Source organism: Python bivittatus, unplaced genomic scaffold, assembly GCF_059951505.1.
Source record: "Python bivittatus isolate LINGU-HERP-01145 unplaced genomic scaffold, Pbiv_v1 ctg000560_np1212, whole genome shotgun sequence".
Classification (NCBI taxonomy): domain Eukaryota; kingdom Metazoa; phylum Chordata; class Lepidosauria; order Squamata; family Pythonidae; genus Python; species Python bivittatus.
Window position 1 is genome coordinate 8,975,137 of NW_028277083.1, and position 16,691 is coordinate 8,991,827.

At 41.8% G+C, this 16,691-nt stretch overlaps 1 protein-coding gene across 1 annotated transcript in view; it reads right to left on the reverse strand.

Annotated features, from left to right (window-relative positions):
• MAPK8IP3 (mitogen-activated protein kinase 8 interacting protein 3) overlaps positions 1-16,691 on the reverse strand; it is a 58,077-nt gene that overhangs the window by 7,553 nt on the left and 33,833 nt on the right. The window contains exons 11-26 of the mRNA XM_088148147.1: positions 16,443-16,595; positions 15,765-15,819; positions 13,333-13,463; positions 12,070-12,126; positions 10,640-10,810; positions 8,990-9,116; positions 8,184-8,279; positions 7,769-7,933; positions 6,836-7,001; positions 4,665-4,850; positions 3,552-3,738; positions 3,240-3,362; positions 2,554-2,634; positions 2,062-2,129; positions 1,370-1,518; positions 450-621 (exon numbers count right to left, since the gene is read on the reverse strand). Of these exons, the coding sequence (XP_088004273.1) occupies positions 450-621; positions 1,370-1,518; positions 2,062-2,129; positions 2,554-2,634; positions 3,240-3,362; positions 3,552-3,738; positions 4,665-4,850; positions 6,836-7,001; positions 7,769-7,933; positions 8,184-8,279; positions 8,990-9,116; positions 10,640-10,810; positions 12,070-12,126; positions 13,333-13,463; positions 15,765-15,819; positions 16,443-16,595 (2,087 nt within the window). The remainder of the gene's footprint in view (positions 1-449; positions 622-1,369; positions 1,519-2,061; positions 2,130-2,553; positions 2,635-3,239; positions 3,363-3,551; positions 3,739-4,664; positions 4,851-6,835; positions 7,002-7,768; positions 7,934-8,183; positions 8,280-8,989; positions 9,117-10,639; positions 10,811-12,069; positions 12,127-13,332; positions 13,464-15,764; positions 15,820-16,442; positions 16,596-16,691) is intronic.

Below are 16,691 nucleotides of genomic sequence, written 5' to 3' on the forward strand. Positions count from 1 at the left end.
TTTAGAAAGAAAAATGGAGGGAGAAAGACAGAACAGAAAGATAAACAGAGAAGAGTTGGATGCAGAAGGAAAAGAATCAGAACAGGTGAGAAAAAGGGTGACTCCATTTATCTTCTTCACTGCCAAGATGTCCCTAGTTGGCATACCCCTGTAGCACTCAATAAAGAAGAAAAGATCTTCGGTTCTACACTGACCAGGGCTTCTAGCATGGCGTTCCTGAGTCCTTCCCAGAGATGCTAGAACTGAAGTGGGAACCATCTAAGCTTTACCCTTGTCTTTCCCTGCAGGACCATGGCAGGGGAGGCTCCATGGAAAAAGCAGGGATTTCAAGGACCATAGAAGGACAATGTTGGGGTAGGCAGCGCTGAGCACACAGAACAGCAAGGAAAAAGGGAAAAAAACTAAAAGGGTTCCAAAGGATGAATGGTTCCAATGCCATTTCACTTTACCTAACATTTTGCTGACATAGGGCTCAATATCCACATCCTGAAGATGTTGGTGAGTGTGAGCGTGATAGAGCCGTAGGGTGGAGTCCAGGCGGATGGAAACCCAGACCCCATCTCCAATCCAAGCCAACTGCCGGATCTGGCTCTCCCGGCGAGGATGGGCATCAAATGACTTCTGGAAAACCATAAAGGAAGGAGTCTTTGATTTTATTACAGTTACAAACCTAACTATTTTAGGTTTCCCGCAAGGTTTCCTGTATGTCTGCTTAACAGATCAGAACCTCAAATATAAGCAACATTACTCCAGAATTACAGCTTTTCCAATAATATCTTGGCATCCCTGCTTAAAAGGAACTTGCATTAAGTTATCTTCTAATCCATAAGGAGACAATTTTTTCCAAGAAGGAGCTGTCATTGGCTTCTGACTGGGACAACAAAGATGGCACACCCCAAAGTAGACAGAGTAAAGATACGAATTCAGTCAGGCCAGGACAAAATCTCATTTTGATTTAATTTAAATTTAATTAAAAGTAACATAATTCACATCAGGAAGATTTTTTCCCATCTGTTTGATAATTTTTCTTTTGTGGCCCATGAAAAATTACAATTTGATGACAACCCCGGGAAGAGTTCTGGGGAGGGGGCAACACCAAAGATTTAGGGGATGCAGCTGAACCTTGGCACACAGGTTGGGCATCCCTGTTTTGAAGTGGATATGATCCATGAAAGCCTATGTGAAAATAAAAGTCTTCTTTTCTACAGTGACACAACTTCTGGGTGCTTTCTGGCTGATTCATGTGCCGTTTAAACCTCTTAGTTGTCAAAGTAAATTTAGCTTTTAGCATCTCAATATAAAGCAAAGAGCAGGAAGGGATATCCTACAGACAGCTATATGACTTAGATCAGATACCCCCTCCTGGTACCTCGATCTGCATTGTCTTTGGCTGGATGACGTGAATTTTGTTCTTATAGCCACACCACACTCTGTCGTATACCACAGCCATGCAGCGAATGGAATGATGGGTGTGGCCAAGATCCATAAGATGATAGTTGCTCAGATCCCACTGACCATCTAGAAAAAAATGGAAAGAGGAAGGGAGAGGAAAAAAGAGAAAAGAAGAGCTATTTTGATTCTAGAATCTTCTAGTATCTTGTCAAGAATTATAAAACCATTGAATTAAAAGGGTCCATTCAGGTGACTGGATCCAACCTCCACTTAAGGAATTTATATTAAAGCATCCCTAAGAAATGCTTGTCCAGCCCCTGGTCCAGCAAAGAAAGTAATTTGTTCCACTGTTGAACCACTTGGATGGTTTGGAATTTTTTATACAATTGAATTGGAATTTGTTTTCTTTTCTATTCCATGCCCTGAACTCTGGAAGCGTAATCCAATCTAGGCCAAAGTTAATATCAGAAGTTCTAAATATGAGTATATCCCAAATTTCTATGGAACACACCAAATTCTTTCCTGTCTGCTAGACTCTGCCAGTTGCAGTGTAAGTGGCCATGCGATAAGATAGCTTTTCCAACTGCACCCCAGAAGCCAGAAGACCTAGTTAATTATTTTCCCCAGCTTTTCAGTGAGTGGGTATCATTTACAGCAACTGACCCTTACCTTCTCCCCGATGGAATATGGCAAGAGTCCCATCTGCCAGAGCCACAAGAACACGCCCTTTCACATGCCTAAGCGGAGAGGGGAAGGGGAACATAATTTTTAAAGTTACATGGAGGTTCCATGCAACATCTTTGAGAAGGAACAGAACGATGTACATCTGAGAATGATCCAGTATTACAATCACAGAAACAGGTGGTGGATTTAGCACCTTGAAAATCTTAGTTTCAATGAAAAATAATAGTAACCACAAACAGCCAGACTTTCTGGCTGTTGTAGCTCAGAACTTTGATTTTCTCTATAGATACAAAGCTGCCTTCTATCAGGTCTGAACTGGTCCACCACCATTTACCATCTCTGGTTCTTCAGAGTCACAAGCAGTCATAATCTTTTCATATTCTGGTTCTTTTAATTTTTTTATTTTAACAAGAAATGTCATTCTTAATTCTGTACATATTTATCCATAGCAACCCAAAATTCGTCTTGTTTACTTACACCAGGCTTAGTACTGAATCCTTCAACTTGATGGAATGTAGGCACTTTTTCCAGTTTGACACTGCTGAGTGCACATACAACCTGGCAGGAAGGAATATTATACAGGTTTAGGCTGGCAGTATGGTGGCAGCAACTGGCTAATCTTGTTTGGGTTCAGAAGCTAAGCAGGGTCAGGTCTGGTTGGTACTCGGATGGGAAATCGTCATCAAATACCTCTACTATAGGCTAGATCTGAGGTCAAAACAAATTCTTAGAAGAAGGCAGTGACAAGTTGCCAAGAAAACGACAAAGACCAGTCCGTGAAATCATCACAAATTGAGTCTGTGTGAAGGAGCTTTTACCTTTACTATACTTTTTTACCTAGCTATAGACCAGTGTTTTTCAAACTTGGCAACTTTAAAATATGTGGACCTCAACAGCATGCTGGCTGAGGAATTCTGGGAGTTGAAGTCCACACATCTTAAAGTGGCCAAGGTTGAGAAACACTGCTCTACACGGACAGAGCGAAGCCTTGATAGCCCTCAAGGAATACCAAGAACTTCCTGAAAAAAGGAGGCAAGGATTCTGTGCTTCCAAAATGGGAACTCGTGACACCATTTGTGTGAGGTTGTTCAGCCAGAACCACCTATGAGATCTGATGGAGTTAGTACTAGATGTGGTGTGTGAACAATGCTTGAGACTCATACCAGCCATTCTGTGCTCCAAGCCACATGGTGGGGGCAGCACTGGTGGTAGCACCAACTGCGTTGCCATTCGCCTCTTGGTCCTGCCCTGCTGTGCTTGACTCTGTTTTTGGATGTCCATTCTCACTGTTGACAGAAAAACACCCTTTTTAAGTGTCAGAGGGTACGGAAAAAGTGCTTTATATCTGGCCAGGCTTCATCTCCTTTAGCCTGGCACTCTCTATTCTGCAACGAACTGTGTCTTTTCCATTTATTCTAATTTCCTGTTGAGTTCCTGGGAATTTCCAGGACAAGAACAAGCAACGTCTCCTTTACCTGTTCTGCCTTGCAGGTGCTTGAGCCGGAGTTGGATCTGTAAATACATGTTCTGTAAGGGGGCCTGTCCGGACCTGGGCTGGCTCCATTTCACTCACGCCGTTCTCTGGCACTTCTGTAGCTTCTGTGGCCTCCTCAGTGGACTGGGACTGATCTATCCTGGCACTGCTTGCTGCTGCCACTTCATCTAAGGGCAGAAAAGGTGACATTAAAGATGAAGCAAAAGATGACTCCAAAAAAGCAGTTACCTTCAACAGATATAACTGTCTGGTTACCAACAGAGAAAACAGCCCCCCCCAAAAAACACATCATAATTCTAAAAGGCAAAATCACCCAGAGTTACTGGGAGTCTGGCAGCATATAAATTTAATAAATTATTATTGTTGTTATTATTATTATTATTATTATTATTAAAATAATTTGGTAACTTGAAGGAAAATGGAAGAAAAATTTAATTGTCACTTATTGAGGTTTTGACAAGGACAAGTAGAGTCATAACTAACTGAATTCCAGTTGCCAATTAAAAAGAAAAAAAACCACAAACCTCTATCAGAATATTGATAATCCCAAAGCATAATATTGATCATCCAAAAGCACAATCTGTTAGGATATTTATCCTGAAGATTTCAATGGCATTTTTCTCTGCACTAAGATTATACTGATTAGATCCAAATTTAGTTGTGGTTAGCTTAAACCAGTGTTTCTCAACCTTGGCAACTTTAAGATGGGTGGACTTCAACTCCCAGAATTCCCCAGCCAGCATGCTGGTTGGGGAATTCTGGGAGTTGAAGTCCACCCTTCTTAAAGTTGTCAAAGTTGAGAAACATTGGCCTAAACCCACTAGAACTTAAATCAGTCCCTTGATCTAAATGTAAATGTGTATATAGTTTTCTCTTTTTTCTTTTTCCTATTTATAGGCAGGACATATTCATAATTATATCCATACAATAGTTCTGGGCAGCAAGATTTATTATGTCCTGAACCATCTGGTCTTTCTATTTAGATCCTGTACAGTTCAATCTGAGGCCATTTTAGTAAAAGAACCATAAACAGGGTTAATTAAGAAAAAGCCAGCTGGGGAAAAAACTGTCCTTAAAACATTTGGAAACATACTTTGTCCTTTATCCAGCACGGGGGTGTCTCCACGGGAGGAGCAATTGCTACTGGGAACATTGCACCGCGTCGCGCAGCCGACTAAAGTAATGCCTGCTAAGACTCCATCTGTTCCCGAAGACTCTTCAGGATTCGAGTCCCCCTCCAGAAAGATTTCTCCAGGAGGATAGTCAGTATCACAGGCAGCTGCAAAGATGGGAAATAGAAGGCTGCAAGATCGGTGTGTCACATCCATGTAAAGCAACCTCATTGGTATCTTAGGCTAGATTGTGTTAGGCCCCCAAACGGTCCATGTTCATGCTCAACTGGATGTCTGGTATGTTTTAAAGCAAAAGGAAAACATTGCTTCTACTCTTATTTCTAGGTATACAGCGTGGGAAACATTCAACTATCATATTTTTTTCTGCAGTTAATATTTTCTTCTTTTAGAAACTCCCCAAAAGAGAACAAGGAGATGGTTGGGGAGGTTCAGAAACTGCTAGATGTTTGCCGACCAACCCAGGATAAATTTAGACATGCTAGAGTATATAAAGCACATGTGTGCTTTTAAGTTGCCGCGCTTTATCGTATGCTTAAATAATAGAATAAAAATAATTTCTAAGTTGTTTGAAGATAACCCTTAAATGACAGTAAGTCTTTTTATTTCCCTCTTCCCCCTCCCTCTCTTCACATATTAAATCCCATTATTCTTGGGTTCAAGGAAAAATTAATAAGGCGTGTTTCTTCAGATCCGTTTATTAGGTGCAAATTTTAAAAAATATGCTAAACCGGCCTGCCATTAACCTGAGGCAGTTGAACAAATTTCTACTTTAGCATCCAAAAGGATTTCTGCACCTTGGATTGTTTTTTAATCAGGATTCTATTAAAAATAAAGGTGAGTGGGACTTTGGAGACCTTGTAGGCATACCCATGTAGTTTTCTCAGCAGCAATTTTCCCACTGGTTACATTTAATTGGATAAAATGCTACACATTTAAGTGGAAGTCTACAAATGCGCTAGATCATAATATCCATTAATAATGAATATATTAAGCAATTGGCTTAACTTTTTACTACTGAATGTGTAAAATACATTAGGAAGTTTTCCTTCAAGTCATGTTCAACTCCTGGTAACTTCATATGCATGTCCACAGGGTTTTCTTGGCAGTAATATGGCTCCCCATTGCCTTACTCCAGAATAGTTAGGAGGCGGGATTCTCTGGTGATTTACTAACTAGGATAATATTTCAAAGTCATTCAAGGTCAGCTAGGTTCTGCTACTCGGCTAGGCTAGAAAGTGTAAATGAACATACATATATACGCACTCACATTCCATTTTATGCCAGAGACAGGCAATCTGGCATCTTCAGATGTTTTTTACAATGACCTCAGTAATTCCTGAAGAATGCTACATGAGCTGATGATATTCAACCTCATTTCTTGGGTTTCTCATTTCTTGGGTGCAGATAACAAGCTAGACAAAACTAAAATAGTGCTGGGTGCTCTTGGATTTGGCATGATGTACTGTTGTGTGAACAAGACCATCATGTTAAACCACAATATATTTCTTTGGAAAGACCATGTCAAGTGAAACACCCATTGTGAATTGTTTGCCCAATTTCAGGGTTTAGTATGCACTGCGAACTTGGCCCTGCGTTATCATAACTTTTCCAGGCTAAGTATCCATTCAAATTGTGCAAGATTGGGATTTATATTTGGAAACGAGGAAGAGTGAAAATTACTTCACATTCAGATTTTAAAGAATCACCTCATTCCACTATGTCTAGCCAAACCAAATTCAGGCTTGGATAAGAAGCTGTTGTTTAAAGTTTCCAGAGGTAGTTTCCCATTAATTATAACTTAACAATGCAATGAGTTTCTCTTGAGAAGCTTCTGACCATCATAAGGACTAGTAATTTTTTTTCCAAAAGAAAGCTAACAGAAACATGACACAAAGTCCCAGCCTCCATATTCAATTTCAAACTTGTACATACAGGTCTGGATTGTGCTTTATGGGAGTGGAGGACTGGCTTATATGAATGTTGTAAAATCTCTTCGATTCCAGACTGCTACATGATTCTAAATCTATTTCTTACCAATTACCAGCTTTGAAAGCAACCCCTGAACATCTATGGGCTGAGGCAGCATTATCCACAAGAGTGAATGGCAACTCCAAGATCTGTCTTCACTTGCCTGGAATGCTGGAGATGCAAAGCACGTGGGCATTGCAAACTGTGAAATGATCCACTACAGTTCCTGGTTGATTGGCATCGATGATAACAACTTTGCTTGTTGATAAGGTGCTGGTGAGGATCCACACTCTACTGGATGTGGCATCCATCTCATGCAGTTCTTTGGCCTGTGAGAAAGCCAAAAGGCAATGGGCACATGGGCGGGTGGAGGGGGAAGAGTGAGAGATTGCAGACTGCATCAGAACCACCCTCCCAAGCTGAAGTACTTGTTGGACCAACATGTTGTGGCATGTTTTTGGACAGACTTCTATCCAAGGCCAACTAACAGCCCCTCAACTCTATCATGTAAGTCAGGACTAGGGAACCCATGAACCTCCAAATGTTGCTGAAATGAACCCCAGTACCAGTTAAGTTCTCAGTTGGCTCCAGGCTGTTGCCAGAGCAACATCTCAAGTGGGTTACTATCCCTGAGCTGACTGTGGTTCTGTTCTCTATGAACCCTGACTTTAGCTGAACCTCACCCAGTCTAGAGTGGGACAGCTCCTGTAGTACAGCTAAGGAGTATTAGCTTGCTAAAAATATTCTAGCGAATGTCAGTTCAAGGACGTACAGTAGCTCCTCACTCATCTGTGCATTGTCCCTGTAATCTGCAAATTTGGAATTCCAGTCAGACCGTTAAAGTCCTGAACAAGAAGTAATCATTTCAGTCAATGGAGTTCAACTTCCATTAGTTTTAACGAAATAAATTTCTATGAATGCTGAAGCTTCAATATTCATGATGCTTAGAATTAAGTGAATAGCACTGCTATGCACTGAAATGCAATGTGACTCTACCTTTAAGGAAGACAATGGCAATGGTGTTTTATACTGATTATCCAGCCCAGAAAAAAACAGAATGCCTATGCATTTAAGCAGGGACAGGTAGATTCCCAACCTTTTTCTTTTCTGGAGAGGTGTGATTACTCTTTGTGTTCTCTCCTTCAATCTCCCGATCGCATGTTAACGGATCACATCCTGGATCAGCCTTTTGACCATTTCCAGCATCTGGTTCCACCCCAGGCTTCCAGCCAGTCAGATTAACCCCAGCTGCACACCACAACTGAAAATGCAAAGGAGGAAACAGGGGAGACCAAATGCAGCTTTCTCTCTGCATTGGTTGGGCCAATGTGTGGCTGTCCATAGGTTGTGGTTCATAGCAACGGTAGGACAACCACATGGGGTAGTGGCACAATGAAATGCCTGAAGAGAGGCGGAGTCTCATACATGTGGGATGCAGCAATCAGGGATCTGCAGGGTAGAAATCTTCCCACTGTAAGAAGGGGGAAAAATTTGCCCATCCTTGGCATTACCTTCATGGTAGGGTCCTTCTCCACTAGGGGGCGACAGTAGACAGGCACGGGGACATTTTTCATCCGATTGTCTTCTTGGGCACCGTTGGGACTCAACTGTTGGGGACAAAGAGACAGCACACTTCATTCATCGGCACAACTTTGTGTGTGTTTCTAAGGCAAGAAAGTTGCCATACGTTTTGGGAAACATTGATTCTTGTAATTTTCAGATGACAAGCTCAGCTGTATGAGTTGCACCCCCACCTGACCTATAGGGGTAAATTGGAGAAGGTTGACCAAAGAGGTGAAGTTGCTATTTTAAATATGCTTCCTAGCAAGTAAGTTCCACTGAATACGGTAGGACTACTTCCTGAGCTAACATTGGTAGGAATGCACTGTAAATGAACCAAGCATATGATTAAAAGCAGGAATAAAACATTAGATTTTTTATCAAAGTTCAAAAGGGCATTCTTTGGCAGAAAAGCACACTCTTCAGTTTTGCCATGTTTTAACACAAAACTTTGCGTTTAGAGCCCTAAATGCACGCACACACGCACACACCCTTATAAAATCAGCCTGAATCAATCCACTGCAAGAGGAAGACCTTCTCACTGAATTTTATGGACTGTATATACAGACTGCTAATGAAGAGTCATTACAATTATTTGTAATGTATTGATTGTAAAGGATTGTGAACTCAACAAAGGAATCAGTGTGGAAAGGGAACCATGAAGATTTGCAGTCCTTGCAGATTTCCTGCACAGAATGGCTTTGCTGACACAACTCCCTGATTGTCTCCTTCCTCTTTCTTAGCAAAGGAACGCTACCTGTTTGTATTTAGCTGGCAGGCTCCACCCACACGCCTGTAAGCGGCCATCATCATTCCGGACGTGCTCCCGGACTTGACGGTATTGCTCTCGCTTCTGCTCACGACGTGCAGATGATGTGCAATCGCTGAGGAAAGAAGGATTAGGAGGAAGATAGACCAAGAGGACGAGGAAGGGTTCCACAGCAGTAGGAAGAGTTAGGAAGAATACAGTAAATACAGAGTCACAAGGGAGGAAACAAAGGCAGCAACTCAAGTAAGGAAACAGAGATACATCTCAAGAAAAAAAATTGACAGTGTGTCAAAACAGGGGTGGCCTGGAATCTTAAGTAATATAAAACCCCTTTGGTAGACTGTCATCAACTCCTTTGAAATAGGAAGTGAGAACACGGGAAGCCACTTTCTATCAAGAGGACTCAGAATTTACACAGTATGAAAGAAATTCCTTTAAGTTTTAGAGCAGGGAGGAGAACCAGCAGGTGGACACCAAATCCCATCACTTTCAACTTGCATGGACAAGAAGCTAGGTTGATGGGTAAGGTCCTGGTTCCTTAATCCTGCTCTAGAATTTCTCCCACTACAAACTGATCACCAGTGGTCACATACCAAACTATTCAAATGTAATAAGCAATCTTTTAGCATGGTTTAAATTTCTCCCAAGAATCTGGCATCTACACCTTTCGTATAAGTTTATTTATGACCACAGACATTTTCCTCTCTTCTCTGCAAACATATTCTTCTGTGCAAGTAATCTGAATAAATATTAGTAAGAGAAAAAAAAACTTGTTTTCACGTTGGTTTCTACACTGTTTTTAAATGTTCTGCCCTTAAATCTAATAGGATGAAGGGTGATATTTATTTATTTAATAGCATACAATAACAAAAATGAAAATTTCTAATTGTTGGCTTCTAGCCAATTGTGGAATATGCACAGCTCTGCTGACATCCCATCAGCACGCATTCTAAAAATCAGGAGGAGTCTGGTAGCACCTTTTCCGACTAACGAACGTTGTCAAAAGGCCTAAGCTTTCATGAGCTACATGAAAGCTTACGTTTTTTAATAAGATTTGTTAGTTGGAAAAGGTGCTGCCAGACTCCTCCTGACTTTTGGCTACCATAGATTAACTCAGCTCTTCCACAAAGCATACACTTCTAAGAAATCCTTCCAGTTGCCGACAAAGAAAATTATTATTATTATTATTGTTGTTGTTGTTGTTGTTGTTGTTATTAAATTTCTCACCCGCCCATCTCCCCCCGATGTGGAACTCTGGGAGGCTCACAACAAACATTAAAAACGTAAATATATATAAATACATAAAACATCAATTAAAAGCATTACTTAAAAAGGGGAAAGAGAGTCCAAGAAGATGAAAAATCTGAGGCTGAAGACAGCAGGCCTCTATGGGGCTAGCCATCCCCATGCTTGAGGTATTCCCTCCCCACCCCAGGCCAAGTGGCAGAAGCAGGTCTTCAAAGCCCTCCGGAAGGCCAGGAGTGAGGGGGCCAGTTGCACCTCTGGGGGCAGAATGTTCCAAAGAGCAGGGGCTACCGCAGAGAAGGCCCGCCTTCTGGACCCCGCTAATCGGAGTTCTTTTACTGAGGTGGTCCAAAGCATGCCCTCTCTATCCATTATAATCATAGTCAAACATACTCATCTGGGAAAAACTCAAGGGTTCGGCTCCCAGCAGAGATCTGACACATGGTGTGGCTGCGGCGCTGGCTTAACCCGGCTGCTGTGGGAGATTTGTAGTGAATATTCACTGATGGATAGCTCCTTTTTGCAGGTGGAGGGCTGGAGGAGGAACTGAACAATCGGCTGAAGCTGGAGAGGGAGGGGGTAGAGACAGAACAAAGCCCAGGTGTTTTGAATTCCGCATCTGACATTCTTCCTGTTCAAAACAGGCAGGGCGCACCATAGTTCTTCTGCTTTGGGAAGGGAGTGAGAGCATGACTTAGAAGCAGAGAACATGGGGGGAAGTTACTGAACCCGCTCTCCCAATGTGCCACTGATCCACTTTTCAAAACAGCTGATGGGGCAGTGAGTTTCTGATAGAAAGTGCAGATCCTCCTAATGTGCCCCCTGCATAAAAACTTCTAAGAGTGTGCTTTTTCCGTTGAGAGATCAGTTCAGTGTAATCATCACAATTAGAAGATGATGGGTCCGGCACCAATTCTGGCAAATGGAGTGAAGGACTAAAACAAATACTTGAACCAGGACCATCAAACTTCCAAGGCCCCTGAACTCAAGACAGCCTCCTCCACAGCCTGCTTAGGCAGTTGCAGATGCTGGCTCACAAGTTATCTTACATCAGCACTTGTGTTTTAAACGTGAACTGGGAAGAAACTAACCACAAAAACTGACTCGTGCCAACCTCTACTTCATGAACTGTGCATTCGCACAATAGGCAGAAAAGCTATCCCATGTTATCAAAAATAAGATGACTGGCATTTGACATCATTCCTGATCAGCATTGACTATACTCCCATATAAAGGTTGTCTGAACCCTCCTTAGGTGGGCAGAACCTCGGGGGCTCTCCCCAGCCCTGTTCAGATAAACTTGGCTCAAGCAGATTGTGTGGTCTCTGCTCATCAATTGGGTCACAGGGAATTTTCCCCTTTGGCAGCCTGATTGAATATCCCTGACCCACACACATTTTCCCTTCCCCTTTCTCTTGTAGCCTTTTTATCTGCTATTAAGAGTTTCTATGTGGTCTGCACTAACTGCCCCATGACTATATAGCAAGTAAGTAAATTAAACACACAAAAACTGCTAAAATAAACAGCTTTCATTTACTTATCTAGGAAAAGGGTAATTAGAGATGCTGTTGTGGCCACCGCAAAGGTGCTTCTGGCTGGGTCGCTGCAAGTGGAGGCAGGCTAACAGAGAAGGCGACTGTGGCATTCGGATTTGTTGGGCTACTGGAGTCCAACAATTGTCCAAAGGTGCCATTTGCAGAGGGAGGCTGCCCTTAGAGATAATAGATGCACACTATCTCACATACCCTGGATTGGTGCTACGAGATTATCCTAGCCACCCTAATATCTTTGTTGACTTCTCACAAGTAAACACCGGTACTTACAATTGCCAAATGGTAGATTTTTTCTTCTCCTGAACAGAAGGATGCTCCCGGGAGGCTCTGCAGACAAAGAGAACAGAGAATTCTGAAGCAGGACATGGCAAAGAGACGGTTTGTCTACGCCTCCATCACTGGGCAGGGCCACAAGCCCAGCTGCTTTTCTGATCACAATGATCCTTCCCACTGCTATTTATCCCTTTAAAAATATTGCCTAAAAGAAGTAGGTGGGCTCACTGGATGTGGAAGTGTGAAACATCTCCTCTCCAAGAAGAGGATCAGAAGGCATGGTGACATCTCAGGGGGGAAATAGCTCAGTTTGGCATAATCATCTGCTAAACTACATCACTTATATGTTGTCTCTCAATTTGCTGCTAAAGATTGCACTATGGCTACCAGCTGACTGATCACAGTCACCAGCTTAGGACAGCTTGACCAACTAATGAAGGATAGATCCCCAATTAAATGCTATCAGTCATGAATGGTTGTATGGAACTCCCAAGTCTAAAAGTAGTCTACTTCAAATGCCAGAGCTGAAAAAAGGCAGGGAGAAAAGGAAGTCCTGTTCTGGAGACATCTAGTAATTTAGCTAGGCATTTTATTTGTGAAGCTGTGAACAGTTTTTAGGGTCATCAGGCATTGCTCACGTACTTGCTTTCTTTTCTTCTTATTTAATGAATGTTATAGTAAAATCTCCAGAACTAAATTCTTACTAGGTGTTTTTTATATGGCCACTGAAGTTATTAGAACCATTTTTCTCAACCTTGGCAACTTTAAAATGTGTGGACTTCAGCTGCTGGTATTCCACTCACAGCAGCTGAAGTCCACACATCTTAAAGTTGCCAAGGTTGAGAAACACTGTATTACACATTTGGTCCCATGCAAAATGGCTCCCTGCTAGGTCCTGTCCAAGGTTCTGAAACAGGATGCCTAGCCTACATCGTGGGGACCACATCTGAACCTCAACCTAGATTCAGAATATCTTTGCATGTAATCAGTTCAGACTTCCAGCAATAAGGAGACATTCCTGACAAATATGCTGTTTGAGGGGGAAGAAGAAAAGTGAAGATCAGAAGAAAAAGAAAAATGGGTTGGGAAGGGAAGGGGAGAAATATGTTGGTTTTGGCTGTTATGGCACCCACAGCTTGCTTCAAATACAAATCAATGAAATCTGTACAATGCCAACGGGAATGTGGCTCTTAACAGCAAAAAAAAAAAAAAAAAAAAGGCCCCAGCTCTAATGCTGCAACAACAGAGGCTCATCCTCACCTGATCATCTCCGTCCACCTGACAGCCTCCTGCAGTTCCATCAACCGTTCTTTGTACTGGTTGCGCTCCATCAGGACTCGAGCCATTTCCACACGGGTGAAGCGCCGTCTCTGAGCTATAGGAATGTTGTCCTGCAGAGGGGAGGAGGATGGCTTCAACCCATGGGAAACGGAAGGGGATGGAGATTAGTACAACACCAAACAAGTAGGTTAAAAACATTAGCTCCGTTTGGGTCTTCTGTTAATCTCATCCTCCCACCAACTGATTATTATTTATAGACTTGGAAAATCTAGCTCATCATAAACTCATGGGAGGGTAGCATTCTATCTGGAGAAGCAGCGCTGGCCAAAAGGTTTAACTGTAAGGATGGGCAGAAATATTCCATTTTAGAGAGTAAATGTTCCAGGGGACTTTGGTAGATTCTGTTTCCTCCTCTAGATCATGCCAATCAGGTTGTTCCAGAGTGCTCCAGCAGTTTTCTGGAAGTAAATCTTCTCAAACAAATCCTGCTAGACCAAGAATGGCCAGCTCAGCAAAATCCTAAGGAGAAAAAGTATGTTCTCGAAATCCCTGGAATGGAATGGAACATTTTGCACCAACCTACTTAACAGATTTTTGGCAAGCTAATATTAACACCCAGGTTTAATTTCCTGTCTTTAGATGTTAATAAGAGTTAGTAGGTTCAAATTAAACCTACCCACTGAACAGCTTTAACACAGAGAAGGGATACTTTGGGAAAAACATGATAAAATGCTATAGGGAAAACTAAAGAAATAAGGATCTTAATTGCTATACAACTGTTGCATAGCTGCAGCCTGAATTCCATCTTATTCCCTCCTGTAACATATACTCATTCTTATCCATGTATTACATTCAATTTTCAAATTATCCAGAAACAATTTCACAAATATTTTGGTTCCAGAACTGGGATAGGAGTAGAATGACTGCTTTATAAATACTTATCATTTAGCACTTATTATGTCTGGCTTTTCTGTAAAATGCTAATAATTGGAGAGAGTTTTGCATCAGAAAAAGAAAAATGCTAGGTGTGCAAAAAGTAACCATGTTAGAAAGAAGACTGAAGAAATGTGCAGTTAATACACAAAACTAAAATCAGCCTGCTCTTCACAGGACATTCAAGTGTGGCTGATCCAGGAAACAGCTGTTGATCAATTCCATCATGGAAGAACAGCTAGTCCTACTCTTCATATGCATGATTCCCTGGGGGAGATCCCACCAACCCCTGAGCAGCATGGAGGACAGGGTTGGAATGCAGCCCCTTCCATACGTCCAATTAGCAAGGGTTAAAAGGTAATGGGTGGCAGATCAGGTGGCTGGGGGAAGTATAGGTAGATAGCTGGAAAGCTAGCTATGAATGGAGTGTGTGTGAGAGAGAGACAAAAATACCTTGTTAACAGGCTAGAAAGCTAAGGCTACTTCAGCAAGGGAGGGGTCAAAAGTGGGAGAAGAGATGTCACTCATCAGTAGTAGCAATCACACTGTAACTTTCTGTTGATGGTTGGTCTTGAATTTCTTCAAAACAGATGCCAGAGGACCAAACACTCTGCTTCCTGGTTCTGCCTTCACTGGCTGGGATTCACACATAATGTGGGTTATATTTGGATCAGCATAATGTGTGAACACAGGGTTTATGACTTACTTGATACATTTGCAATCCTTAGAGTTCGGCTTAGTGCAATGTGTCAAGAAAGTACTTGAATGGATTAATAGGAAACTATTAATTAATTTCCTGATCTCATGTCAGGAAAGTTGCCCAAGCAAAAAAAGAAGTAAAAAAAAAATTGCTCTCCTGGCCAGAATGGCTGCTGCAGAGGATTCTGGGAGTTGAAGAATACACATTTGGAAGTTGCTAAGGCTGGGAAACATTGTGCTAAGTCAAAAACAAGCAAATCACATTAGGGGTTGCGTGTGAACTGGATGGCTACATTATTTCACTTTGGATTTCAAAGGCCCACAAGATGACGCATGCAGTCTACAACTATTTCATACATATTTTTTTTAAAAAGCATGAATCTTGTGCATGAGACAATATGAGATCAGAAGAAGAAAGGAGGAGGAGAAAGGATTAACTCTTAAGGAATCCTTAAATTCATCCTCCTCCTATAACTACTATTCAGTCGTTTTAACATGAGACTTCCTGATGTTTTCAATACACTCAGCCTGTAAAGTGAATGTCACTCAAGAATGACTTGTTGACAAGTTACCCATTCCCATTTTCATGAGAATACACCCCCACCACAGTGACCATGGACATGATGATGCTCAAATTGAAATGCACAGTGATGTTGTAATCATTTCAGTGTCATTATTCAAGGAAGTGGGAAAGAAAGACCCTCCCCCCTCATACCCCCTCTTTCCCTAGGCATTTTAATAGTGTAATATACCAATTCTGTACAGAGATAGCTGCTTACATCCTCCACCTCTTCTTTGGGCTCTCGGCGGGCAACTATCACCTCCGATTTCACTCTAGGGGAGAGGAAGAATGAAAATTATGAAACAAGTCCAGAGGTTACACAGAAGCAGGGCAGAAACAAACTTGAATTTTCAGAAAGCAGATAGGTTGGGCTTTTTTTTTTCCCTTCCCCCAAATCTGAGAATAGCTAGCAGATATCTTTGCATCATCCCAAGAATAGCTGGAAGACAGCTGGAGATGTAAATCAGCTCGGGGCAATAAGAAGCAATAACCAAGAATTTTAAGAACCATCCCAAAAAAGTATGTGAACTTTCGGTCCCAATTCAGCGGACTCCTATTTCTTCATCTCATTCACGCAATGGTATGAAGGGAGAATCAGATCTGGAAAATGGGGCACAGATAAAAGTTATACAATAGGGTTTTATGAATCTTTCAAAAGAAGGGCTTTGAAATGGATGGAGGAACTCACAAAGTCTGCATAGCTCTTTTACACAACCTTTTTCCTCCACAACATTAGAGGTTCTCCTTGGCTGTTTTTAAAGGTTGGTGTTTATGTGTAGGTTTATATGGTTAGGTTAGGAGTGCTGACTATCTCACTGCCTAATGCCCCATCTACCTCACTTCTAGAGAAATTGTTCCAACTGAGAAATGAATCCAAAGGGAGTTGGCTACTCACCTTTTAAGTTCTTCCTCAAGTTCCTTGATACGGGCTTCCATCTTAGTTTTTGCCTGCTTTGCTGCTTCCAGCTCTCCTTTCAATACCTCCTGTTCTCCAGTAAGCTGGTCCACTTTTGCAATTAAATCATTCTTCACAATATTCAAAGCATTTCTGGAGCACAGCAAGTCATCAAAAGAAACAGAAACATATTCTGCCTCAGAATAGGGCTAACATCATAGGGAAAACTTTTGGGGAAGTATCAATCAA